This window comes from Hippocampus bargibanti, linkage group LG18, assembly GCF_051943395.1.
Source record: "Hippocampus bargibanti isolate YZ-2025 linkage group LG18, ASM5194339v1, whole genome shotgun sequence".
Taxonomy (NCBI): Eukaryota; Metazoa; Chordata; class Actinopteri; order Syngnathiformes; family Syngnathidae; genus Hippocampus; species Hippocampus bargibanti.
The window spans coordinates 10,457,066-10,484,771 of NC_142751.1; the positions used below are offsets into that span (position 1 = coordinate 10,457,066).

General features: G+C 38.5%; 1 protein-coding gene across 1 annotated transcript; it reads right to left on the reverse strand.

Annotated features, from left to right (window-relative positions):
* Window positions 1–376: 376 nt before the first annotated feature.
* Window positions 377–26,144, reverse strand: jak2a (Janus kinase 2a). Its single transcript, XM_089021072.1, has 24 exons — window positions 25,866–26,144; window positions 22,210–22,470; window positions 19,923–20,046; window positions 18,921–19,041; window positions 17,188–17,333; window positions 16,822–17,113; window positions 16,520–16,639; window positions 14,469–14,626; window positions 14,285–14,396; window positions 14,022–14,208; window positions 13,754–13,875; window positions 13,529–13,663; window positions 12,515–12,602; window positions 12,307–12,434; window positions 12,089–12,227; window positions 11,862–12,013; window positions 10,810–10,960; window positions 10,435–10,568; window positions 10,178–10,367; window positions 6,614–6,738; window positions 5,614–5,786; window positions 4,653–4,770; window positions 4,438–4,551; window positions 377–1,825 (listed from the first exon to the last, which is right to left on the reverse strand). Exons 2-24 carry the CDS (start codon window positions 22,448–22,450, stop codon window positions 1,718–1,720), a joined length of 3,378 nt encoding a protein of 1,125 aa, XP_088877198.1. The 5' UTR covers window positions 22,451–22,470; window positions 25,866–26,144; the 3' UTR covers window positions 377–1,717.
* Window positions 26,145–27,706: the final 1,562 nt, after the last annotated feature.

Sequence of the window (27,706 nt, forward strand, 5' to 3'; positions counted from 1 at the left end):
TTTATTTACAAATGTATAATTAAACCATTGACAAACAAATCCAGCATCACGATGTACTTGATAGTGGATTCTTTCCCACAGTTTCCAACCAAACAATGAGTCCAAAAGAAATTCAGACTGATTACAAAACTTGATAATTTATTAAAAGACAGTTTTAAGGGAAAAAAAGGATGTGAACCCATTGAAATTACTCACATTTCTCAAATAATTCATCAGTCATACTAAAATTGATACCATGCTAACAATTGAATGTGTTTTAAAGTGCAGGGTGGAACAAATGTGAACGTGACTTTGTCTAAGTCAGGGTGTCACATTGTTGCCTCATGACATCAATGTGAATGTACATTTAAGATGAGGAGTCTGTGAAATGCCTCTACGCATTTTTTTTTCATTTTAATAATACATTTCATTTATAAGCGCCTTTCAATGTAAACACCTTCAAAATGTATACTATATTCAACAGACAGCAATATGACTGTTTGCAACTACATGTTGGTAACTCATGATTAAGCCCAGGTGGTGGAAATACAAAAAAGGGCAATACACAGTGATACAATATACAGTGATACCTTGGCTTATGAACTTAATTGGTTCCCAGACAGTGTAAGGCAAAGACTGTGTATCCCAAACATTAATTTCTCAGAGGAAACTATTAAAATAAGAATAATCTGTTCACAGGTCCCCATAAAACATAATTATCGAATTTTATAAGCCTTAAAACTACACAAACTATACCTTATTTTATGTATAATAAATGTGCTATGGTATTATAATCAAAGAAATAAACTGTACTGTATAATAAAGTTGTTTTATTTACCTTTGTGATGGTCGTTGATGGCTTGATAGAATGGAGTGGCCCGTTTCATCGTCATGAAACACTTGATGAGGAACGCAACCTTCTTCTTTCACCATCTTGAGGAATGATCCCTTGTAGGTACTTTTTCTGTGATAATTTTACCTTGTTCCTCATCAATTGTGTTCTGTTTAGCTGGGTTGATAGCTTTTTGCATCAAGTGTACAGATGCCTTGTGCGGGTTGTTTGTGGGGCCTGATTGATGGGATATTTTAACCTTGCAGTCTACACTCTGCCTTTCTTATCAAAGTTGAAACTCTCACTGTCGTCTGCCTGTCTCTTTAATGTTTAAACCACTTCCCCTCACTGCTACGTTCTTGAGCAATCACGTGGCTTTAGTTGAAGACTGGGGGTGGGGAATAGAGGACAAAAACAGTCAGCTGCCATTTTGTTGTTAGAAGAATGGGCTCGTTCGCGAACGACACATCACTCATTGAGGCAGCTCCGTGTGTATCCCGAAAAAAGTTCGGATGCCCAGTTTTAACTGGAAATTAAATGAAATGTAATGTTCGTGAACCAAAAAGTTCGTAAGCCATGGGGTTCGTAAACCGAGGTATCACTATACACGTTGTTGGTAACTCATGTTTAAGCCCAAGTGGTGGAAATACGAAAAAAAGGCGACATGCATATAATATCAAAATGTATAAAAAAAAAAGAGTTGCGGCAAAAAAATGTATATAAAATAACACGTTTAAAAAAAAAAGCAATATTCAAAGGCAATCGGGAATGTTCCTCGGAGTCACGTGTAGTGTTTCTAAAGTCCTCACATTACGTTGCATCAAAGAGGCGCTCGGCGTGGCGTGATCGGACTTGTTTGTTTGCATGAATGCAACAAAAAGGTGAGACTTAGCCCATGACTGCGACTCACGTGTCCAGGTTGTCTCGTGCCATTTCCACGCTGTGCATCAACATTTGGAAAGTAGGCCTTTGTCCCGGTTCGCCGCTCCAGCACTCGGTCATCATCTGGTGCATCTGACAAAGTGAAAGCGTTTCAAAAAAATACAATAAAATTACACACTGATAGTTGCGCTCGATATCAGCGTTAAAAGACATCCGACGCCTCCGGACAAGTTGAGTTCATAATTTGTAAAATCACTTCAAATGACTTCTACTGAGTGTTTTTTTTACAAAGATTCCACCGCATATAGCTAGATTTTACGTTTTAAGACTTGCCCTGACTATTCAAGAAGTCTTGTTTTTGAGTTGGTTCCTGACGTGACGTCATGTCAGGAACGCCCCTGACCGAGAAAGCGGCACACAATGCATTTTGGGTACTTTGTTTGGTCTGAAAACTTCGTGATGATCCGTGTTGATGGCAAAATTAGAAGGAAAACAGATAAATAACGTGATGGTGAATCGTTGTGTGTTGCACCAAGACTACTATTTGATACTAGTTGACACAAATTCCCAGCAGACAAATCAGTCCATTTCCAACGGAGCTTGGGCGCCATCTTGTGCATTTTCTGGGATGTTACATTTCATCCAGATGCCTCAAAAAAAACACGGAATTACTTCTTTAATCGATTGCAAACATGTATGCTTTCCTCTTCAGAACTATTTGAATCATATTCATAACTGAATGAGTAACAAGGAAGCATCTTATCCGAATCTGAAGACAATGTTTTGATTCTAGGGCAAGACAAAGACATCCTGGTGTGATGTCACAAACACGGGGGCGGGACCTTCTGAAACTCGGCATCTCAGAGGTCAATTTGAAGTAGTTTTGGGACACTTCAACTCATTTTTATTGTTTTTTTTTTTTGCATTTGACTAAAAATATCAGCCTGTGTGTTTTGGGTATTTTAGATGCGATAAAATGTTTTTCTGATGTCAGTTCGGAAACAAAAAAATGGTGTCGGTTGGCCTTTAAATCATGATATTTTATGTCGCGTGAGATCCGGACACGTTTGGGAAGATGACATAACCCAAAGTCATGAGCTTTTTTTAAAACAAAACAATAGTTTTTCTTTTTTATCAAGATGACACAGTTTGTTTAATAAAGCACAGTCATTACATTCTTATCAACGGCGGTGTGAATTAGCAAATGTCAAGAAAATAATATTAGTCTTAGTCATGGAGATGTTGTGCTCATATTAATCCTTTTGGAGATAGTGATTAATATAGTGGACATCATGTTATCATGTTATCAAGTTACAGGGTGCGTGAGAGGATTCATACACCACTACCGTTTTGGTTTCACAGGCTTGAACTCAATAAACTGAGATAGTTCCGGAATTTGAACCATGAACAGGGTGTTATCGGTTTAAAAATTGATTTTGGTTGTTTCTCTACGGCAACGACGCAACGCTGATTTGTAATCGAGGCTGGAGGATACATCCATCCATCACGTCCGGCACCAGTTTGTAACGCCACCGTTGTAAAGTCACAATCACAGTCGTTGTATGACAAACAGTTTTAGGTTGTATATGTGTGTGTGTGTATATATATATATATATATATATATATATATATATATATATATATATATATATATATATATATATATATATATATATATATATATATATATATATATATATATATATATATATATATATATATATATATATATGTGTGTGTGTGTGTGTGTGTGTGTGTGTATATGTGTGCGTGTGTGTGTGTGTGTGTGTGTGTGTGTATATATATATTGAATATACACGTATATATATGTGTGTGTGTGTATATATATATATATATATATATATATATATATATATATATATATATATATATATGTATGTGTGTGTGTGTGTGTATATATAGACATGTCAATGAATTGATAACTAAATAGTTAAACAGAATAGGTTGCGAGACAAATTCATAAATTTAAATGATATAACACAAATAAATAAAGAAATAACCATGAAACAATGAATAAATAAAACAAACAAACAAATAAATTAGTTAATAAACAAATAAATACATACAAATAAATAAATAGATGTATAAATAGAAAGATAAATAGTTAAGAAATAAATAAACAAATAAATACATTAAAAATATTTAGCAATAGATAGATGAATAAATACATACAGATAAATAATATAACGCAAATAAATAAAGAAATAAATAATAATGAAACAATAAATAAGTCAAACAAACAAATTAGTTAATAAACAAATAAATACATACAAATAAATTGATTAATAAATAGAAAGATAAATAAATGGATAACTATATAGCTAAAATGGAACTGTATAGTGCCACTTAGCATTTTTTTTTTTGACAACGATACTAGTGCAGCGTGTTCTCCCGGAAACAAATTCCTTGTGTGTTCTACATACTTGGCAATAAAGATGATTCTGATTCTGATTCTAAACAGATAAATAGATAGATAGATAGATAGATAGATAGATAGATAGATAGATAGATAGATAGATAGATAGATAGATAGATAGATAGATAGATAGATAATATAACAAATAAATAAAGAAATAAATAATGACATAAAAAATAAATAAAACAAAAAAAAACAAAAAATTAATTAGTTAATAAACAAATACATAGAGATAAATATATAAACAACTAAATACATAAATAGATGGCTGAATAGTTACATAAATAAATAAATTAAGTATGCTCACCTCTTTTGGGCAAGTTTCAGGAACAGGTAAGCGATAGCCTTGCTTCAGCAGGTCGATCAAATGATAAACGATCATCTGCCCTTGCTTGTCATTTCCCATTTGCTCCATAAACACCTGTAATAACAAAAAATAATAATACAAAAAGATGTCACAACTAGAGACATCATGGCGGAACTTCATTCATAGTTTGTGGGATAAGTAGTGTGAGAAGTTACCGCGGGTGGACTGTAGCTTTTATCACAGTAGGTAAAGAGTTCATAGAGGACCACACCAAAACTCCAAATGTCTGAAGCCACTGAAAATTTGCTTTCTGTAAGTGACTCTGGTGAATACCTGCAGGAAAAAAAAGGTTTCTTAAAGGACAACCAACGTCACTTTTTTGTTTCTTAACTGACATCAGAAAAATGTTTTATAGCATCTAAAATACCCAAAACACGTAGTATGATATTTTTAGTCAAATGCAAAACACCAACAAATATGACTTAAAGTGTCTAAAAAGTACTTCAATTTGAAACCGGAAGTGGCCAGTTTCAGAAGGTCCCGCCCCCATGTTCGTGGTGTCACCGCAAGACGTCTTGCCTTGCTCGAGAATCAAAACAATGGCTTCAGATTCGGAGAAAATGCTTTCTTGTTACACATCCAGTTATGAATATGATTCAAATAGTTCTGAAGAGGAAAGCATACATGTTTGCAATCGATTAAAGAATTTATTCCGTGCCATTTTGAGGCAACATTGGGGGGAAATGTCTCACCCAAAAAGAGGCAGAAAATGGCGACCAAGCTCTGTGTGAGGAATTAATGAGCAAGTTTCCACAGGCTGATAAATTCCTTATATGGACCTTGGACGCCCTCTTCTGGCTGTTTTTGGTGCAACATGACGTTTCCAGACCAAATAAGTACAGCAAAATGCATTGACGTGATGGAAGGACTGCTACAATGTGTCCTTTTTTCGGTCAGGGGTGTTCCTTCAGTGACGTAGGGTGAGGACTCGTCACCGACTCAAAAACAAGACTTCCGGAATATTCAGTGTGAGTCTTAAAACTTAAAATATAGCTATATGCGGTGGAATCTTTGTAAAATACGTTCAGTAGAAGTCATTTAAAGCCATTTTACAAATTATGGACATGGAAATTATGGGGTTACAGGGTGAATTAAACATCTTTATGAAACACTTACCAAAAAATGGGACTTTCCCCTGGTTCCCTCACTGTGTAATATTCTTTGTCCTGGGGGAGCACTTTGGTCAAACCAAAATCGCCGATTTTCACCCTCATGTCGCTCTCCACCAAAATATTTCTGGTGGCCAAATCTCTGTGGATGTAACGCCTCGAGGCCAAGTAGTCCATCCCCTACAACGACCATCTTACATGTGAATTCATCCTCCATGTTGTTACGTCCCAGTTGATCCCAATTTCTTTCTTCTTAGTCATATTTGAAGCCTTTTCTTTAATGCTTAATTTTTGTGATCGTCACATGTAAGGGTGTGTGTGTGCTTTTATTTATTTATGTATTTATTTACTTATTTATTTAGTTATTTACGTATTTATGTATTAATGTATTGACTTACAGACTTACTTACTTATTTACTTACTTACTTATTTACTTGTTTATTTATGTATTTACTTATTTATTTACTTACTTATTTACTTATTTTCTTATGTATTTACTTATGTATTTATTTACATACTTATTTATTTACTTACTTACTTACCTACTTACTTATTTACTTATTTCTTAACTAATTATTGTTTCATTTCTTTATTTATCTATTATGTCATTATTATTTATTTATTTGTGTTATATTATTTATATATCCAGCTATCGACCTATTTATCTGTGTAGCTATTTAGTTATTTATTTCTGTATCTATCGATCTGTTTATACGAATTAAAATAAATACATTTATTTATTTATTTTTATGTATTTCTTTGTTTCTTTGTTTATTTATTTATTAACTAATTTAGTTGTTTTATTTATTTATTTATTTATTGTTTCATTATTATTTTTGTGATCTTCACATGTGAGGGTGTGGAACTGAGCATATTAAAATTTGCATACTGGGTTTTTACGGAAAAGATTTCAATGTCTGTTGAGGGATTAAATTGAGACAGAGTTGACCATATGTATGTTGATTTCGACACTTTGTCATGTGTTGTAGCGTTGTAGCAGTTGTTACCTTGCAGATCTGTAGCGCATAAAGAAGCAGCTTCTTGAAATCAAAGTGGACTTTGTTTTTCAGTAGATAATCCCTCAAACTGCCATAGGGAAGATATTCCATAATCAGGCGTAGGTTCTTCCGTCCTACAAGAGGAAGCATTCAAATGACATATTAAGACGGATAAAAATAAATATGCCTTAACTCATTCACTGCCATAAAATGTGTCCACTCCAGTGCCAGGGTTTTTGTCATTGTCACTTGAATTCCAGGACCCACAGAATATTGTGTTTTAGAACAACATAAACATTCAATTCAGCATCAGACTCTCTTCTTTCATCAGAAAAAAATGAGTTTTATGAATCTGGAGTTATCTGATCTTGAAATGGGGGCATCTGTACAAAATACAATACATACATATTGATTTATAATCGCACTTTGTTACAGCTGACGCTGTAACAAAGCGCTAACATGGACAAAAGATCGATGAGAAGGTTTCTTCAGCCGTCATCTGTACAAAAGTGAAGGTTTCGGACGTTTCGCCTCCTATCCAAGAGGCTTCGTCAGCGAACTAAAGTCTGACTGGTCGTATCGGCCCCATTTATATATCCCTAATGTCCAGACCTGGTGGCGCCGGACACAGCTATGATAGGTCCCTACTCTCAGGTTGGGGGGGGGGCGTGGGACCCCCCCCCTGTGGCCCCACTGATTGTTCCTACATTCCTGACTAACGATTGGCCTATTACACCCACTCCCCCCGGTATCACCTCATCAGCATAACGACCCTCATCAGCATTGCGAAAGTTGCCTAACCTGTTTTGCCTGAGCAGGCTATTGTATGAACGATCCAAATTGAACCTCACACCACCAGACCGGTTTAATGAAGGATTTTGTTGTTTTATAAGAATCGCCTCTTTCACCCCCCTTTCAAACCATCTATGTTCTTTCGCTAAGATTTTAACCTCATTGTCGTCAAATGAGTGGTTGCTAGCTTTTAGGTGCAAATGTACTGCCGATTGAGGCCCACTAGTATTATCCCTGCGATGTTGATAAAGTCTTTTTTGAGAATTTGTTGAGTCTCCCCAATGTACTGCTCTTTACAATTTTCATTCTTACAATGTATGGAATAAACTACATTACTTTGTTTTTCATTTGGTAGCCTATCTTTTGGATGCACTAATTTTTGCCTTAACGTGTTTATCGGTTTGAAATAAGTAGGAATTTTATGTTGCCAAAGGACTCTTTGTAATTTTTCAGAAACTTTTCAGAAACTTTGGCATCATACGATGTGACTTCTCTCTTTACATCTGTCCCAACCCCAGCAGCAGTCTCAGTGGTGAGGACGAGGCTGCTGGCGGATGTTTCTCTGCATGAAAGAACCAAACTGAAACCGGATCACATCTGCCAATTATTAGAAATCTGCCTTAATACTACGTATTTTCAATTTCGGGAAAAATTTTATAAACAAATCCATGGTTGTGCTATGGGCTCACCAGTTTCACCCATAGTGGCTAATCTTTACATGGAAGAGATGGAGAAACAGGCCCTCACATCCTTCCCAGGGACAAAACCTAGACACTGGTTTAGATATGTGGACGATACTTTTGTCATAATTAAGAAACAAGAAATTCAATCCTTCACAGATCATCTCAACTCTGTAGACTTCAACATTAAATTTACTCGTGAGGACATTCAAGAGAACCAACTAGCCTTCTTGGATTGTAAAGTAATTATAAAAGAGGACAGAGCGCTAAAAACAGAAGTCTTTAGGAAGGCTACGCACACTGACCAATACTTACTTTTTGACTCTAACCACCCTTTACAACATAAACTAGGAGTTATCAGAACCCTCCAGCATAGGGCTAAACTAATACCAACTAGCACTGAAGGTAGAGAAAAGGAGGCAAAACATATCAGGAGAGCACTCACTAACTGTGGGTACCCTCAGTGGTCATTCAACAAATGTCAGAAAGAAAGAATAGCGAACGAAACCAATAATTCTCAAGATTCTAAAAGGAGAGGAGTAGCAGTACCGTACATTGCAGGAGTTTCTGAAAAATTACAAAGAGTCCTTTGGCAACATAAAATTCCTACTTATTTCAAACCGATAAACACGTTAAGGCAAAAATTAGTGCATCCAAAAGATAGGCTACCAAATGAAAAACAAAGTAATGTAGTTTATTCCATACATTGTAAGAATGAAAATTGTAAAGAGCAGTACATTGGGGAGACTCAACAAATTCTCAAAAAAAGACTTTATCAACATCGCAGGGATAATACTAGTGGGCCTCAATCGGCAGTACATTTGCACCTAAAAGCTAGCAACCACTCATTTGACGACAATGAGGTTAAAATCTTAGCGAAAGAACATAGATGGTTTGAAAGGGGGGTGAAAGAGGCGATTCTTATAAAACAACAAAATCCTTCATTAAACCGGTCTGGTGGTGTGAGGTTCAATTTGGATCGTTCATACAATAGCCTGCTCAGGCAAAACAGGTTAGGCAACTTTCGCAATGCTGATGAGGGTCGTTATGCTGATGAGGTGATACCGGGGGGAGTGGGTGTAATAGGCCAATCGTTAGTCAGGAATGTAGGAACAATCAGTGGGGCCACAGGGGGGGGGTCCCACGCCCCCCCCCCAACCTGAGAGTAGGGACCTATCATAGCTGTGTCCGGCGCCACCAGGTCTGGACATTAGGGATATATAAATGGGGCCGATACGACCAGTCAGACTTTAGTTCGCTGACGAAGCCTCTTGGATAGGAGGCGAAACGTCCGAAACCTTCACTTTTGTACAGATGACGGCTGAAGAAACCTTCTCATCGATGGACCACTCCTGTACGACTGAGAGCTTACACAGACGTATGGACAAAAGATGCAACACCCTCGCCTTTTTGTGAATGTAGCCAGCTATCGATAAAGTTGCAAATCAAAGCCGCCCGCCCTTTTTGGAATCTGTTGTCTATCTATCCAGCTAGCTAGCTACCTATTAGCTAGCTGGCTGGTTAGCTGGGTATCTATTATCTATCTATTGGCTAGCTAGCTAGCTGGCTGGTTAGCTGGGTATCTATCTATTAGCTATCTATTGGCTAGCTAGCTAGCTGGCTATCTGTTGGCTATCTAATAGCTAGATAGCTAGCTTTTTATTTATTGGAGTTATTCCAGGTTGAGTGAACGCTAGTGCATGTGGCTGCTGCTGCTCACGCACAGAAAAACTGATCCAGTGACTGTAAAGTGACCTTGAGAGCTTTGAAAGGCGCTTACAAATGAAATGTATCATCATTATCATCATTATTATTATTATTATTATTATTATTATAAAAGGGAAATGCCCCCCCCCCCCTTGTGGAAGGGAAAAACATTGTCGGAGGCCACGGCCAGCACTTTATCTGCACCCAAACAAATTTGGGAATGGCGCTCGACGTCATACTTTCAATTCCTGAAAAAAAATTGTGAATGGCAGTGAATGAGTTCATTAACTACGCCTCATTCCCCCCCTTTTTTTCCTTTTCTACTTTCTTTTTTCCTCTTTGTTATCATCCTCACCCATTACATCAATTCGAATTGGTCCTCACACATCCATACCTGCGCTGTAGCACACGCCTTTATATTTAACAATGTTCTCGTGATGGAGAGACTTGAGGATTTCGATCTCGCGCTCAAAATCCCGGATATGCTCCGCCGTGCTGTGTTGGAGTTTCTTGACTGCCACCACCTCCCCCGTGCTGTCCTGCAGGGGGTCGTAGCGACACATTTCCACGCTGCCGAAATTCCCCTATGAGGACACAAGGGTTAGAAATTGATGTCATGTGGGGGATGTTTTGCGTTAAGCTCCATCTTACTTTGCCCAGTTGTTTGAGAAAAATGAGGTGACGCTCCTCAAACTGGGCGGGCTCTTGGCACTCGGAGGCCCACGGAATGCCGAAGCCTCGCGTCTTGGCCGGCACTATGTCACTCTCGACCAGCAGCTCGTAGTCTGGACAAAAAGATGAAAAATGGTGACACTTTCAACACAAACAAAATGAATGCGAAGACGAAATGCGACCAAATGGCAAAAATGTCAGTCCATTCGCACCCAAGAAAATTTATAAGGCGATGCTGTGTATAAGTTATTACAGTCAAACCTCGGTTTTCGAACGTCTCGGTTCTCATCCCATTTGGTTTTCAACCAAAAATGACATATTTGTTATGTCCCGGTAGTAGTAGCTAGTTGCTACCTGGGGTAAAGAGACTGTTCAGGTCTCTAATGACCGCTCTGAAGGAAGGTCGGTGTGACGGCTCATAGTCCATACAGCTGTTAATCAAATTGGCCAGCTCGGTCCATTTTGGAGCCGGCAGCTGGTGGCGGTCCTCGTAGAACATGATTTTCTGCAGATAGCACAAACCAAGTCAAGTCACATTTATTGAAATCGCTCTTTTCTCACAAAAGAGTCTCAACACGAGGCTGAGGGGGCAACATTTAATAATAATAATAATAATAATAATAATAATAATAATAATAATACAACTACTACTACTACTAATAATAATAAAAATACTACCACTAATAATAATCATAATCAAAATATTAATATATAATAATAATAATAATAATGATAATAATAATAATACTACTAGTACTTCTACTACTACTACTAATAATAATAATACTAAGAAGAAGAATACATTCATTTATAAGCGCCTTTCAAAACTTTCAAGGTCACTTTACAGTCACAGGATACGTTTTTCTGTGGATGAGCAGCGGCAGCCACTCAACCCGGAAGTAACTCAAATAGAAAGCTAGCAAGCTAGCTAATAGATAGCTACGTAGATAGCCAGCTAGCTAGATCGCTAATCGATAGCTAATACAGCTGTAGATAGCTAACTAGATAGCCAGCCAGTTAGCTAGATAGCTAATAGATAGCAAACATCTAGCTAGCTAGATAGCCAGATAGATAACCAGCTAGTTAATTTCTAAATTATAATCGCGAATCGATAGCTAGCTAATATATAACCAGCTAGATAGATAGCTATCTAGCTAAGATAGCTATCTATCTAGCTGAATACTAGCTATCTAGCTAGATATTAGCTATCTAGCTAGTATATCCATCTAGATAACTAATAGATAGCAAATAGATACTACAATACACTGATATGCAATGTAATTCCAAACTAGTGGAAGAGTCCATTACATAAAATAGGGGGATGCAGGTTGCCACGTTTGCAAAAGTAGAAATTATTTGGTAAACAGTTACATTGGCCCTCGAAAGTGAATCAAGGCGTTTGTCACCTTGCAGCAGTCGAGGTTGCCAAGTGGTTTATCTCCGCCGCTGCAGACCTCCCACAGGGTGGTGCCGAAACCCCACTTATCCGTGGCCAAACTCAGATTTTGCTGGTTTTCAATGCACTCGGGCGGTACCCAAGGGATACGTTCCACCAAAACTATGAGTCCAAAAAAGAAAAAAAATGCTGGTTGTCCATTTGCTACATTTGAGTGTCGAATTATGATTTTAAGACCTTCTTTGGGCAGCACATTGATGCCAATGCCGGGATCGCTGAGCTTGATAAAAGGCAGACTGCCCGTTTTGCGATCCTCCTTTCGGATGACCAAAACGTTCTTGGCGCAAACGTTCCCGTGGACAACATTCTTGTCTTCCTGAGAGAGCAAAAAGACAAACGCTGCGTTCTCCTCAAAGGTGAACAGCACAGGGAATAGCGCTCTGTGATTGTCTTACCAGGTAATGCATAGCCCAGGCTAGCTGTTTGGCGACCTCCAGTTTCCATGTGATGTTGATGCTACTTTTGTTCTTTTTTAAATATGTGTCGAGAGAGCCAAATTTACCGTATTCCTGGACCATAATGTCTGAAATGAAGATGAGCAAAGCACCATTTTTTTTACATGAAAGTCAGAGAAATGTGGACTTTTGTGTGAATTTAACTTACTTTCATCTCCACAAACGCACACGCCATAGTTGAGGAGCAAGTGCTTGTGGGACAGCTGGCTCATCATGCTGGCCGCTTCAAAAAATGACTGAGAGGCACGAATAAAAAATGTGACAACAGGACGGACTGCAGCTCCTATAATCAGCAAATTAACTCATTCACTGCCAGACGATGTGCAAATATGTGTCCACTCCAGTGCCAGGGTTTTTGTCATTTTCACTCAAATTTCAGGACCCACAGAATATTGAGTTTTAGGACAACATAAAAATTCAATGCAGCATAAGAAACCTGACTTTCTTCTTTCATAAAAAAAATAGTTAATTCCTAAATTATATGGGTCTGGACTTACGTGATTTTGAAATGGGGGAGCTGTACAAAATACAATACATACATCTTGATCTATCTAGCGCTTGAACAACAGCTGAAGCTATAACAAAGCGCTATCATGGAAAAAAGACAAATTCTGCCCCATGGTGAAAGGGAAAAACATTGCCAGAGGTCTGACCAGCGCTTTAGCAGCACCCTCCGCAAGAAAAACCAAAACCTGAACAAATTCGGGAATGGTGCTCTACGTCATGCTTTACAATTCCCGAATAAATTTGACAATGGCCAGAAGATGTGCAATAATGTATCCACTCCAGTGCCAGGGTTTTTGTCATTTTCACTCCAATCGCAGGACCCACAAAATATTGAGTTTTCGGACTACATAAACATGCAAAGCAGTGTAAGAAACCTTAGACTGTCTTCTTTCATTAGAAAAAAAGAGTTAATTCCTAAATTATGAGTCTGGAGTTATATGAGCTAGAAATGGGGGTGGTGGCTGTACAAAAGCCAAATGCTGCTCCCCTGCGGGGGGAAAAACATTGCCATAGGTCTGACCAGCGCTTTGTCAGCACCTTTTGCAAGAAAAAAACAAAACCCGAACAAATTCGGGAATAGCGATCCAAGTCATGCTTTTCAAGTCCCAAATAAATTCTGGAATGGCAGTGAATGAGTTAAACAAATTAATCTGACCTCTGAATAACTACGATGAGCCTTGTCCAAGATTTTGATCACCACGTCGATTTGATGAACCTCTCCGTAGTCTCCGAGCTCCTTCCTCACGCCAGAGAACAGCTTGGTGAACGTACCCTGGCCAAGACTCTCGCTCTAAAATGTGAAGCGATACAACCACATAAAAAATTCACAAAATGAGGTGTGTTTTTTTTTTTTTTTTATATTTGATGAGGTTCGTCTTACGATAACAAGATCTTCTTTTCGAATCTTGTGGAAAACCATCTGGCCGATGCTTTTTTGAAGCGAGGGAGACAAAATAACGTCTGACCCTTGGTTATTTCGACACACCAGCAGATTGGATTTGTCTGGAGAAACAGGAGCACACGCGTTAGGTTAGCTAGCCTCAAAAATGTCAAGAATGCGACAGTCATAACTTAATTTCATGCAAGACGTTCTTAAATGACAAATTTGAATCACTCGTGAGATTTTTGAAACATTTTTCTCCACTGACGTTTTGGGCTAGGCGGGCAGCATCTGGTTAGCTGGAATGTGTATCCGTCTGTTCGAAGCGCCTCCTTTTGGTAGCAGTTGAGAAGTTCCCCAAGAGTCTCGAAGCTTCTCTTGGCCCCATTCAGAACGTAATCTCCCGACTCGCCTCTCACAATCTGACAGTGCTTGTAGTCCATCATGGCATCATACTACAGAAGAACAAAATGGCCGTCATATGACATCTTCCGAAAACTGACAATCGATCAAAGTCCGCATGACGCTTACCCCAACCACAAAGGACATAAATAATTTGTCGTAGTCTCTGGGGCTACGGCGCAGCATGTACAGACCTTGGCGGTTGCCGGAGCGACGTAGCTTTGCGATGGTAAATTCCATCCTGTGACCAGACGTTACGTTATGGTAGTGCGTAAAATATTTAGCAGAGCGTGCGGACGGGCGGATTACTTACGACACAGGACCGTGACAGTGACTCTGAATGCCTTCCAGAAGCCTTGGGGGGGCTACTTCTTTGCAGAGGTAATGATGGGCGTCCGCAACCAATCGGTAATATCCGTCCACTAAGGATACAAATGACAACGCCTCCGAGAGAGAATGAAACTCCAGCTCCTAAATTGACAAAAAAATATAGCAGAATTTACTGCGATTGGCTGGCAACCAATTTGGGGTGCCTGAAGACGGCTGGCATGGGATTCAGCACCCCCCATTACCTAAACGAGGATGAAGCGGTCTGGAAAATGGATGGACAGATATCAGAATTCATTCATTCATTTATTGATTCGTTGGTTGGTCTGTTTGTTGGTTGGTTCATTCGTAGGTTTATTCTTTGGTTCGTTCATTGGTTGGTTCGTTAGTTGGTTCATTCGTTGTTAATTCTTTGGTTCGTTTGTTGGGTCTTTCATTCATTGGTTCATTCATTCGTTGGTTGGTTCGTTTGTAGGTTTGTTCTTTGGTTCGTTCGTTGGTTCTTTCATTCATTGGTTCATTCATTCGTTGGTTGTTTCGTTGGTTCATTCGTAGGTTTGTTCTTTGGTTCGTTCGTTGGTTCGTTCATTCATTGGTTGGTTCGTTGGTTGGTACATTCTGTGGTTCGTTTGTTGTTGATTCTTTGGTCCATTTGTTGGTTCTTTCATTTATTGGTTAGTTCAGTCGTTGGTTGGTTCATTGGTTGGTTCATTCGTAGGTTTGTTATTTGGTTCGTTCGTTCGTTCATTCTTTGGTTCGTTTGTTGGTTCTTTCATTCATTGGTTCGTTCGTTGTTGATTCTTTGGCCCATTTGTTGGTTCTTTCATTCATTGGTTCGTTCATTCGTTGGTTGGTTCATTCATAGGTTTGTTCTTTGGTTCGTTCTTTGGGTCGTTCATTCATTGGTTGGTTCGTTGGTTGGTTCATTATTTGGTTAGTTCGTTGTTGATTCTTTGGTTCGTTTGTTGGTTCTTTCATTCATTGGTTTGTTCATTCGTTGGTTGGTTCATTGGTTGGTTCCTTCGTAGGTTTGTTCTTTGGTTCGTTCAATTCATTGGTTGGTTCGTTCTTTGGTTCGTTCATTGGTTCATTCATTCATTGGTTGGTTCATACGTTGGTTAGTTCATTCATTCATTGGTTCGTTTGTTCATCTTCCGAACCGCTTTATCTTCCCAATGTTTAAAGGGGGTGCTGAACCCTATCCCAGCTGTCTTTGGGCAGTAGGCGAGGGACACCCTTTGTTGCCAGCCAATCACAGTATATCAGAATGATTATATCTATTTTTAAAATCATGGGTGCTCAATTTTAGATGCCCATCTGGAGTCATTCTATTCATAGTACCTCAAATTCACTCCCCCGACCGATACAAAAGATTAGCTCGCCCTTGAGATAATGATGACGATGCCTGATACCAGCCAATTAGATTTAATCCGGACTGGAAATATGCTCGGCCATTGGGCAAACAAAGAAACATTGTCAAACGCATTGTTTTCGCAACTGTATTAGTTTCTTGAAGACTTGAACGAGCAGACTTTTAATTTAACTCATTCACTGCCATTACCGAATTTGTTCGGGTTTTTGTTTTTCTTGCAGGGGGTGCCGATAAAGTGCTGGTCAGTCCTCTGGAAATGTTTTTTTCTCTTCCACGAAGGGGCAGAATTTGCCTTTTGTCCATGTTAGTGCTTTGTTGACAGCTTCAGCTGTTGTTAAAGCACTGTATAAATTAATATTTATGTATTGTATTTTGTACAGTCGCCCATTTCAAGCTCAGATAACCCCAGACCCATATAATTTAGGAATTAACTATTTTTTTTCTGATTGAAAAAGAAGAGATTCTAATGCTTCTAACACTGAATTGAATGTTTATGTAGTCCTCAAACGCAATAATCTGTAGGTCCTGGAATTCGAGTGACAATGACAAAAAACCAGGCATTGGAGTGGACACATTTCTGCACATCGTCTGGCAGTGAATGAGTTCATGGGGTTTTGGGACTTTTCCAAATGTGTCATAAAATGGACAAGAAGTGTGTACTATACCAGGATCTGGTGGTCTTGTCTTGTGAGAGTCACTATACGACTCTCCACTGAGCCTTCCTTATTGGCCTGCTTGATGCTGATGTCTATCACCTCTTGGAAATCACAGTACGTCTGCAGCTCCTAAACCACACATCATGCCGGCGATGTCTGTAATTCTTGGCAAATTGATCATAATGAACATCTCCTAAATCCCTATTTGGTGCCCCGCCGTATGACAGACGGCGACTGATTTGAGATTATGCAGATATTATAAATCGCCATGGCAACACAAACCCCATTCATCTTCTTTTCGTCTCCCTTACCTCCTCTGCTCCCTCCGTTTTCCCTTTTGACCACTGGATGCCCTTGTTGCCCATGACGACGATGCTAACATCATGCGCAGACAGGTCCGTGACATGGAAGCGCTCCGAGTAGAGCGACGGGAGCAGCATCTCCAAGCTCATCAGATACTTGAGGCGAAGTTTACACAATGTGGCCTTTAACTCTGTGAACTGCTGGATGAACCGCTTGAACCGGAAGCGGATTCGCTTCCGAGTCAGGATGTTGTACTCCTGGATGCGATTTCGCATGCAGCTCGGTAGGAAGGATTTGTAGCTGAATCAGAAATATGTTTTTTTTAGACACTTGAAGTGCATTTGACATGTCAACAAAGGAACTAAAAACACAACCTGGTGTCGTTGTAGATGCTTACAGGTGACTGACCGCTCTCTTTCGCCAGACGCATCATGTCGAGTACCGCTAAACCCAGACACTCCTCCTGGGCTTCGTGACTCATCGGGATGACAATCTTACTGTTCAGGAAGTCACTGCGCCACTGGCGAGGAAAACACCAAAGAGATCCACTTTGGAAATCAATACAAGTACATATGAAAATAATAATCTATTCATGATGAGATTTTGTTGCTTAGTCATGTATTTGTAGCAAAAAGGAATGCGATCACGGGCTCGGTTTAATCGGCGGCAACCAATTAGATCTCCAAAGAATGAGTAGACATTAGTTATGGGGAGGTGGGCCAACTCCACACAGACTCCTATGGTGTCATTTATTTATTAAGAATGAATGAATCAGTGAATCAATGAATAAACAAACAAACAAACAAACAAACAAACAAATAAATAAATAAACAGATAAATAAAGAGGCACGTAAATGAATAAAAAATGATAAATAAGTAAATAAATAAATACAAAATAAATGGATAAAAATAAATGAATCAATCAATAGACAAATACATAAATACACAAATAAACACATAAATAAATCAACAAAGAAATATAAATAAATAGACAAATGAAGAGATAAATAAATGAATACACAAATAAACACATAAATAAAGCAATTAATAAATACATAAATAAATGACAAATAAATCAATAGACAAATAAATACACAAATAAACACAAAGAAATAAATATAAAAATAAAGAAAGAAATAAAAATAAATACATAAATGAATACACAAATAAACACATGAATAAATCAATTTAAATAAATACAGAAATACATAAATGAATAAATAAATAGACAAATAAAAGAATACACAAACACATAAAGAAATAACTATGAAATTAAATAAATAAATAAATAAATAAATACATAAATAAATAAATAAATAAATAAATAAATAACACGGGATTGGCTTGTCACTTTTTAATCAGGCCAACTGAGTTAAATTGCGTTGTGTAGTCGGTATTCAATTGCAATATTTTGCCCACAAATCGTAAATGTAAGCGTTTAAAGAGTGGTACAGTACAGAAGTTACACTTGAGTCGACCTGTTTTGCTAAAATCCATGACTGTCATCCTTCATTGAAGAAGGAACACTGTACGCTTGTGTGGCAAGTTAGTATTTTTGTATTTATTTATGTAGTTATTTATTTATTTTTGTGGTGTATGTTAAAATGTTTTTTTGCGGTCAGGCTCACAGAGACGGCTGGCGCAGTGTAACACAGTGTAACAAATTAGCATCCTTCCAACCTTGAGGTTTGAACCACAGTGTCACATTTTCCCAAAAAAGGGGGGTGAAGCAGGACACGCACAAGCCCATGATTTGCTTGTTTGCTGACTTTATATTCTGTTTGTAATGCGAGCAACAGCGAGTTGCGTCACACTGTAACAAACGTGGGGCTCATCACGCAGACAAAGAAAAACAATGACATAACTGTGTTCCCCGATTTGCGTCGCTAACCATTATTAACAATGTTACTCGCTGCATGCAACTTCAAGAGGGTAAAAAAAATGGCAGAATGGTCGGCTAACTCTAATCACATGTAGAGTAGAACCGAGATGATGTAATTTTGTCACGTCCGCTTGTTCGTAACCACAGTTGCCGTTCCTCTTGGCTGTTTTGGGAGCTCGGATTGAAAAAGGAGAACTCGCTGTGACATTTGTCCTTAAAACTAACCTGGAAAAATTGATATGCCATGACACACTCATCCATCACAGGGCTTTCCGTCCCTTTGTTAATTCCACAGCGGTGAGCGTATGAGGAACTGCCGTTGTTATACCAGCCAGGAAAGTAGTACCTATTCAAAGAGGGTGGTGGGGGGGAAGGTCATTCACCACTTAAAGGACAACCGACGTCACGTTTTTGTTTCCTAACTGACATCAGAAAAACGTTTTATAGCATCTAAAGTACCCAAAACACGCAGGCTGATATTTTTAGTCAAATGCAAAACGCCAATAAAAATGACTTAAAGTGTCTAAAAAGTACTTCAATTTGAAACCGGAAGTGGCCAGTTTCAGAAGGTCCCGCCCCCATGTTCGTGATGTCACCGCAAGACGTCTTGCCTTGCTCGAGAATCAAAACAATGGCTTCAGATTTGGAGAATATGCTTTCTTGTTACTCATCCAGTGATGAATATGATTCAAATAGTTCTGAAGAAGAAAGTATTCATGTTTGCAATCGATTAAATAATTTATTCCGTGTCATTTTGAGGCATCAGGGGTGGGAAATGTCGTACCCAAAAAAGGCAGAAAATGGCGACAAAGCCGTGTAAGGAATTAATCAGCCCGTTTCTACAGGGTGATTAATTCCTTACATGGAGCTTTGTCGCCCTCTTCTGCCTCTTTTTGCTCCTACATAACGTTTTCAGACCAAAGTACAGCAAAATACATTGATGTGATGGAAGGACTGCTACAATGTGTCCTTTTTTTTGGTCAGGGGCTCCTTCAGTGACATTGGGTGAGGACTCGTCACCAACTCAAAAACAAGACTTCCGGAATATTCAGCGCAAGTCTTAAAATTTAAAATATAGCTATATGCGGTGGAATCTTTGTAAAATACGCTCAATAGAAGTCATTTGAAGCCATTTTACAAATTATGGACGTAACTTGTCCGGAGACGTCGGTTGTCCTTTAAAAGCATGCTCAACAATGAACACTCATTAATGTAGTAATTTTCCACCTGATTCTGAAATGCAGGCGCTCGCTGGCCTTCTGGTGCAGTTTGAAGACGTGATTAGCTGGGAACCATACTTGGTCGCTTTCCCTCATCAGGCTGAACAAATTGAAATACAGCGGCGCGATACCTGAAATGAAGGGTTTTCCAGTTATGATTTGAAAAGCAAACAAAATTTCAACCAATTTTCAACCTTTTTTAATGTCGCGAAGCCATCAAAAATACGATAAATGTTGATGTAGAGCTAATATTAAATATTCTGTGGGTCCTGGAATTCAAGGGTAAATAACAAGAACCCTGGCACTGGAGTGGACACATTTTTGTAGATGTCTGGCAGTGAATGATTTAACAAAATAACACTTTGTTCAATTGTTACAAAAAAAGTCATTAAAGTGTTAAAAAAAGTGAAGCTAAGTGACTATTCAATTCCAATGTTCAATGTTAATTCAATTTCCATATGCGTGTTTCAAATGAACCAAAACACTTAGCTGAAATTAAAATAAAATAAAACAAATGTGAAACACAAAATGGCTGTCTGAAATGTATTTAAATTAATAGCTGTTACATATAAACAATGTCTGCCAAGGTTGCCACCTCCCTCCATTTTTAACACACCAAATCTGGCCCTTTTTGCTAAATGTTTACACACCCCCTGTTATAGAGTCAAGTTATTCGGAGAGAGACGATTTTCTGAACAGGAAACACTCGCCACAGTGAGGCAACAGTCTGACGATGAGAACGCTGCCTGGGAGGAAGTGCGCTGGACCGCAAACGGAAGTCAAGGTACTTGAGGGGTTAACCTATATACTAGTCCTGCCATGCATTATTATTCATATTATTATTATTACTTACAATGTGAATGGCCACTGCCTGCCGCGTGTCTTCAGTTATGACGACACAACGTTTCAATGTCTGTGCAATGTATCTCCATTTTGTTTTTGTCTTGAAGTCACACTCACTTCCTGTCATGTCTCGTCAATTCTCAATCAGCTTGAGCTCCGGACAGGCGAGTTTTGGGTTCCTTCCTAAATTATATGGGTCTGGAGTTATGTGAGCTTGAAATGAGGGCGGCTTTCCAAAATAAGAATGCAATACATACATATTGGTTTTTATAGCGCTTTAACAACAGCGGAAGCTGGAAAAAAAGGGAAATGCTACCCACTTGTGGAAGGGAAAAAAAACATTGCCAGAGGCTTTGGCCAGCGCTTTATCAGCACCCAAGCAAGAAAAAAAACAAAATCCGAACAAATTCGGGAATAGCGCTCGACATCATATTTTCAATTCCTGAATAAACTTGTGAATGGCAGTGACTGAGTTAATTGTTGCCATTTTAGAATTGTTTTTTAATTTAGGATTTTTTTTTAGAAAACGTCGGTTTTCGAACGTCTTGGTTCTCGACCCAATCGGTTTTCGACCAAAATAATTCTATTTTTTTATGCTTTGGTTCACAACCGAAAATTGGTTCTCGACAAAACTGAGCGCACCCGAATGCACCACTCGACTACCCTTCCTTCTTCAGACGCTCCCCAACTTACGAATGAGATACCTTCCGAACGGTTGTCCATAAGTTGAATTCGTTCGTAAGTTGCTACAGTGCTATATTTTGTATGGAATGTATGCTTGAGACTTTTATAAGTATCTTTGTTTTATATAAGTATGTTTAAGGCTTGTATAAGTAACCTGTATTGGTTTGTACTGAAAAATAAACATTTCATAAAATATATGTTCTATAAAGATATGTACATGTACAATTGGAGAGAATACTACATATGTTACAAGAAAAATGTTTGTATGCACCATTGTTCGTTACTTGAATGTTCATAAGTAGGGGAGCGTTTGTATGTATGTCTCTTCCTTACGTCTCATAGTGACCGACGCATTATCCTCGTGTAGCGTTCCATTGTGAGCAGGCGTCTTTTTATTGTTCAATCACGATAAAAAAATATGATAATGGGAAATGCTTCGGTTTTCGACCAAATCGGTTTTCCAACAAGTTTCTGGAACGGATTATGGTCGAAAACCGAGGTTTGAATGTATAAATAAAGTTGTATTGTATTGTATTCTCATTAGCGTATCTCCATATACTGCAGTTGATACAATACAATACATCCTAATTTATATAGCGCTTGCACAACAGCTGCAGCTGTGACAAAGCGTTTCACATAATAGTCAACACAAAGCAAAATAGTAAACAACAAGAACTTAAAAAACATAACAGTAATCTGTAGATGGATATAAGGGGATTGTGGAAAGCAAAACATAGAATAGAAGCAACTTTTTCTTGATGTCTCACCGCACGTTTTGGCCGCAAGGATGCAGAGTTCCTCCGCGACATACTCTCCAGGCGGGTAGGTGAGTACACGCTCCTCTCCTCCATCGCCTTTCCTCACATAGTACAAGTACACACTGAGGCATGTGCTATCCTGCTGCGGCTCAGGTCCGGAAGGTGCCGTGCGGTCGGGTGGGACACCGTTACGATGTACTTTGGGGCAGGTAGCGGATGGGTTCATGTTTTTTGCCAGAAAACAGGCCATGTACCACCGCCAGCATCCACCTAGCAAATGGACCAAACATGGGGAAAACAAAATTGTTGAAGATTCTAGCATGCTAATATTTGCATTTAATAGATGCAGATGTAAATACAATGTTTGATGACAAACACGGTGCCAACAATCACAATCAGTTCTAGTATCTGCAGCGAGAAAGAAAATGTGTGTTCTCGTTTCTCTTTTAGCCTCCTGAGCCACCAAAGGACGAGTCTGCACGGCTAAATTGATGATGTAAACGAAATTCATGACCTTAATTAGCTCGGGTGATAAAAAAGATAAATTTATATTTTACGACAAAGAGGCGAGTGTGACCAAGAAAAAAAAAGATAGCTGTTCTCCAATGAAAGCACATGATTCCATCGCCATTTCCTGCATCCTGGATTTAATCTATGGATTATTATTATTATTAATAAGAATAAGACTAACACATTTTATTGAACTCATTCACTGCCAGACGATGTGCAAAAATGTGTCCCGACAGTGCCAGGATTTTTGTAATTTTCACTCACATTGCAGGAATATTGACGACATAAATATTCAACGCAGTGTGAAAAACCTTAGACTCTCTTCTCTTATCAGAAAAAAAATGTTAATTTCTAAGTTATATGGGTCTGGAGTTATCTGAGCTTGAAATGGGGGCGGCTGTGCAAAATACAATACAATACATACGTATTGATAATAATACTAATACTAATAATAATAATAATAATAATAATAATAATAATAATAATACATTTAATTTCTAAGTGCCTTTCAAAACTCGAAAGGTCACTTTTCAGTCACAGGATACGTTTTTATGTGGGTGAGCAGCGGCAGCCACACGCGCCAGCGCTCACTCAACCCAGAAGTAACTCAAATTGTTAGAAAGCTAGCTCACTAGCTAATAGATAGCCTATAGATAGCCATCTACACAGCTAGCCAGCGAGCTATATAACTGATAGATAGCCAGCCAGCCAGGTAGCTAGTTAGCCAGCCAGATAGCTAATAGATAACAAATCGATACCCATCTAAGTAGCTAGCTAGATAGCCAGCTAATCATGTCTCCATTTATGCTTTAACAACAGCTGAAGCTGGAACAAAGTGCTAACATGGACAAAAGGCAAATGCTGCCCCCTCGTGGAATGGAAAAAAAAACATTGCCAGGGGTCTGACTGGAGCTTGATCTACACCCCCCCGCGCTGCAAGAAAAGCCAAACAAATACAGGAATGGCGCTCCACGTCATGCTTTTCAACTGTCCATGTTTTTATGTTTCTGTTGTGTATTATTTTGCTTTATGTTGACTATTATGTGATGTGCTTTGTTACAGCTGCTGCTGTTGTGAAAGCGCTACATACAGTATTTATTAATTCCCGAATAAATTCGGCAATGGCAGTGAATGAGTTAAATGCGACTATCAAAACACTCAAGAAACTTTACAATCAAAAACAAGAACAATAAAACCACAGATGAAAGTATAAATAATTTAAAAAAGAGATGAATTTAAAACGAGTCTGTGATTTTAAAGTCAAGATGGCGACGTCGTTGGCAGCCATTTGCAAGAGCTTTTTCATGAGCACTTCCTTTTTGTTGTTGTTATGTTTTATTTTGTCATATTATGGACCCGCCGTGGACTTTTTTTCAGCGTTGAAGCCACAGTATTCGTCAAAGAAGAAGAATCTGTGCTTGATGCTTCCTCTGCAGCACGTGTGTGCCAGCACAAGTGAAGCAATCTTTTTTTATCATCAAGAGACGCGACAGCTTCTTGTTTACTTTCAAACTTAGCTTGTAGAAGACGCATGCACATTTCCAGCATGGCGTTTCTGATCCACTAATAAAAGCACACTTTGATTCGATACTGCTTCAAACAACAGTACTGGAATATGGTGATGATTAAATAACTGAAAATGTTTTCGGTATATTTAGTTGTAGTAGTAGTTAGCATGTTTTTTTTTTTTACAGAAGGGCTTGTGATGAGTCAAAAGTTTCACATATGATTCGATGAGGAAGTTGAGCACATGTTTCAGAGAACATGGGAAAAACATCCCTTGTGTTTTGTTTCCATGTTTACACACCCAAAACATTTATCACATAACATACAGGCATGTTTCGGACTCAAGTCTTATCAGGGCCTCCTCAGTTTGCTGCGCTAGGTCTTCGTTATCAGTCACAACACATTTTAACATTTACTACACTAAAGTCTGCCGCTGGAAATTTGGGCTTTCACAGTCGCTCCTTGAATAACATTGGAGTTGTGTCTTTGGCGAATCTGAGCAAAATGGCAGTCTCCAAAAAAGTTGCTAGAATAATTGAAACAAACAACAGTAAGTGAGTAATCGACACCCACCCAAAAATGTTTTGCAATTCCCTCTAGGTGGAATTAAATGCTGACAGAGCACTTTTTTTTTCAATTAGACGAGGCTGCGGTCGGACTACAAAACCCAATTGAACAGTTTTCGCTCTTTTTTTTTGCTTGTAAGTGAATCACTCAATTCTATTGAACATAGCACTTTAAAAACAACCACAAAAAGCATTGCAGTAACCCAGACGACATGTAATAAAGGCAAGGATTACTGTCTCCTTATGTCACAGGTGTTAAAGTCAAGGCCCGATGGTTTTATTCAGCCCGCGAAAGCAAATCAAACTTGTGAAATTCCATGATGCTTGCTAAATTCCGAACGAAAATGTGAAATTGTCGTATGTAAACCACAATAACAGTTATGTATTACTTTAAATTTGAAAACGAGTTATTCATTAATTTGTTGTGCGCTCTATATGTAATATGCAGAGGGATTAAGCATTCTAATGGCTTTCCCTAATTCATAACGGCAACGAGCAAACCGTAACTACAATGTGGCCCACGGCAAAAAATGACTGACACCCTTTCCTTATGTATTTCATCCAGGCATACATGTGAAATGAAAAATGCCATTAGGTAGTGTTTTAAAACTTAAATGTGTCATTAACATTTTATAATAAACATTCCTGTTCTTGTGTATTTGAAAACTATTTCCCCAGGTGAAATTGCCTCGAGCCATCCTTGGTCCACGCGTTTGTGACGTCATCGAAAAACTATTGCACACACATGATGTAATGTTTTACTGTCCACTACAAAAGTACTTTCGTTAGTAATTACGATGTTGGGAATGTTGCTGTTGTAACTTCAAATGTGTCCCATCATCATTCTAGCTATACATTTTTTTGTAATAGTAGTATTAGTGGTGTAACTAAACACGCACAGCTGTCAACCGAACATAACAAATACATTACAGTAGTAGTACTGTCGTATTAGGTGTGTTACGGCACATGCACAGCAGTCAAGCGAACATAACAAATACATAACATAACACCAACGTTTTGTGAACGTGGTATCAGCAACGTTCGCCTTATAAAAACATCAGACCCGCCTAAACAAACACTTACTGTCTTGTTGTTGTCGAAGTGTGGGTAGGAGCAATGCTTGCTAAAATGCTCGAATGTGCTAAAAAAAATCACTCTGCTAATGGCTACTTCGCCGGCCTTGGTTTCGAACACCTTTCGTCCACAAGAGCCGCGTCGTATCTTTGTCCCCCAAAAAACATAACAACAACGTCCACCTTAACTGCGATGATCAGGGTCAACTGTCAACTGTCAAGCGAACCAATAGTGACCCAAGGACCTTTTCGCTTTGAGTCAAAACACGGGAACTCTCTCACTCCTCCACTTTCCACTCTCACTAGTGGGAGTGGACAACAGTTCGCCCAATCCTGTTGCTTTTGTGATCGGGCAAAGGGCGACCTCTAGTGGCGTTTTATCGAATAGCAAACATATCTGGCTGGCATTTCCAAAATTGTGCCAGCCTCAAAAACATACAATACTACTACTACTACTACTACTACTACTACTACTACTACTACTACTACTAATACATTTTATTTATAAGCGCCTTTCAAAACAGTCACAGGATATTTTTTCTGCGAGTAAGCAGCGTCAGCCACACGCGCCAGCGTTCACTCAACCCAGAAGTTTACTCCTCCTACTACTACTACTACCATTACTACTATTACTACTACTACTACTACTACTACTACAACAACTACTACTATTACTACTACTACTACTACAACTAGTACTACCACGACTAGTACTACTACTTCTAGTACTAGTTCTACTACTACTCTTACTCCTACTACTACTACTAATACTAATAATACTACTAAAATACTACAAACAAATAAATAATATAATACTAATACTAATAATAATACATTTCATTTATAAGCGCCTTTCAAAACTCTCAAGATAACTTTTCCAGTCACAGGATAATTAGGGACTGGTTATGTCAGAGTTTTCGCATTTTATGATTGGCTAGTCACATGGTTGGTAAGTTACTAGCCAATCATAGTATCACTAGCCGCATACAGGCCAGAGCTAGCACACTGTATCTGTAGCAAGCTGCATAAACAAATACATTTGTGTGTTGATTTAATAGCGGTTTTGTCAACCCACAACGGCTGAAGGAGGAAAGAAATAGATTTGGTTGCAGATATACGATTATAGCCTTTTTCAGGATGGACTTTTCAAGAATAGATGGACATCATTAAGAAAGATTGGACAACTTCAAAGCTAGCAAAAATAGCATATAATGTTGTAATTTTATGAAGTTATCATGAATCCACACGTTAATAGTAAAAAATTAGAACAGTTCAATGACAGTATTTCTTAAGTTTCTTCAAGTCACAAGTTATTTCTTGGTCAACGGCACCTTCTCGTGGATTTGTAGTAAATCACACCACACTCGCAGCTGTGGAGTTATTCAGACGTAGCACGACTGATGGCCCAGGAGTGATATGCACGGCCATCCTCTGTTTAATAGTATATAAAAGTTAGTGCGCAAAAATCGATGACATTGATATTTTTTGAGCCTATTCATCAAGTTACACCATTTATTAGAAATTAATGAACAAAACACAACTACATTTTAATTCGTCCATTTGAGCACAAAGCAAACGCTACAACATATATTACAGGGCTCTCGGTATTTAGTGTCAGTGATTTGTGACTCGGATAGAAAATATCGTAATTTCTAAACAAAATATACAATTCGATCCTGGGGATGCAATAATGTACGTAGTTCCATAAAAAAGGGTTAATATGCGACGCTTTAGACTCGTTCTGCTGAATCTGTACTGCATAAGCACGTTACACTGTTGCGCCACACGCACACGCACTTTGTGGTGTTATGAACATGTCAATAAAGATTCTCGTGCTGTTCCTTTAAAAAA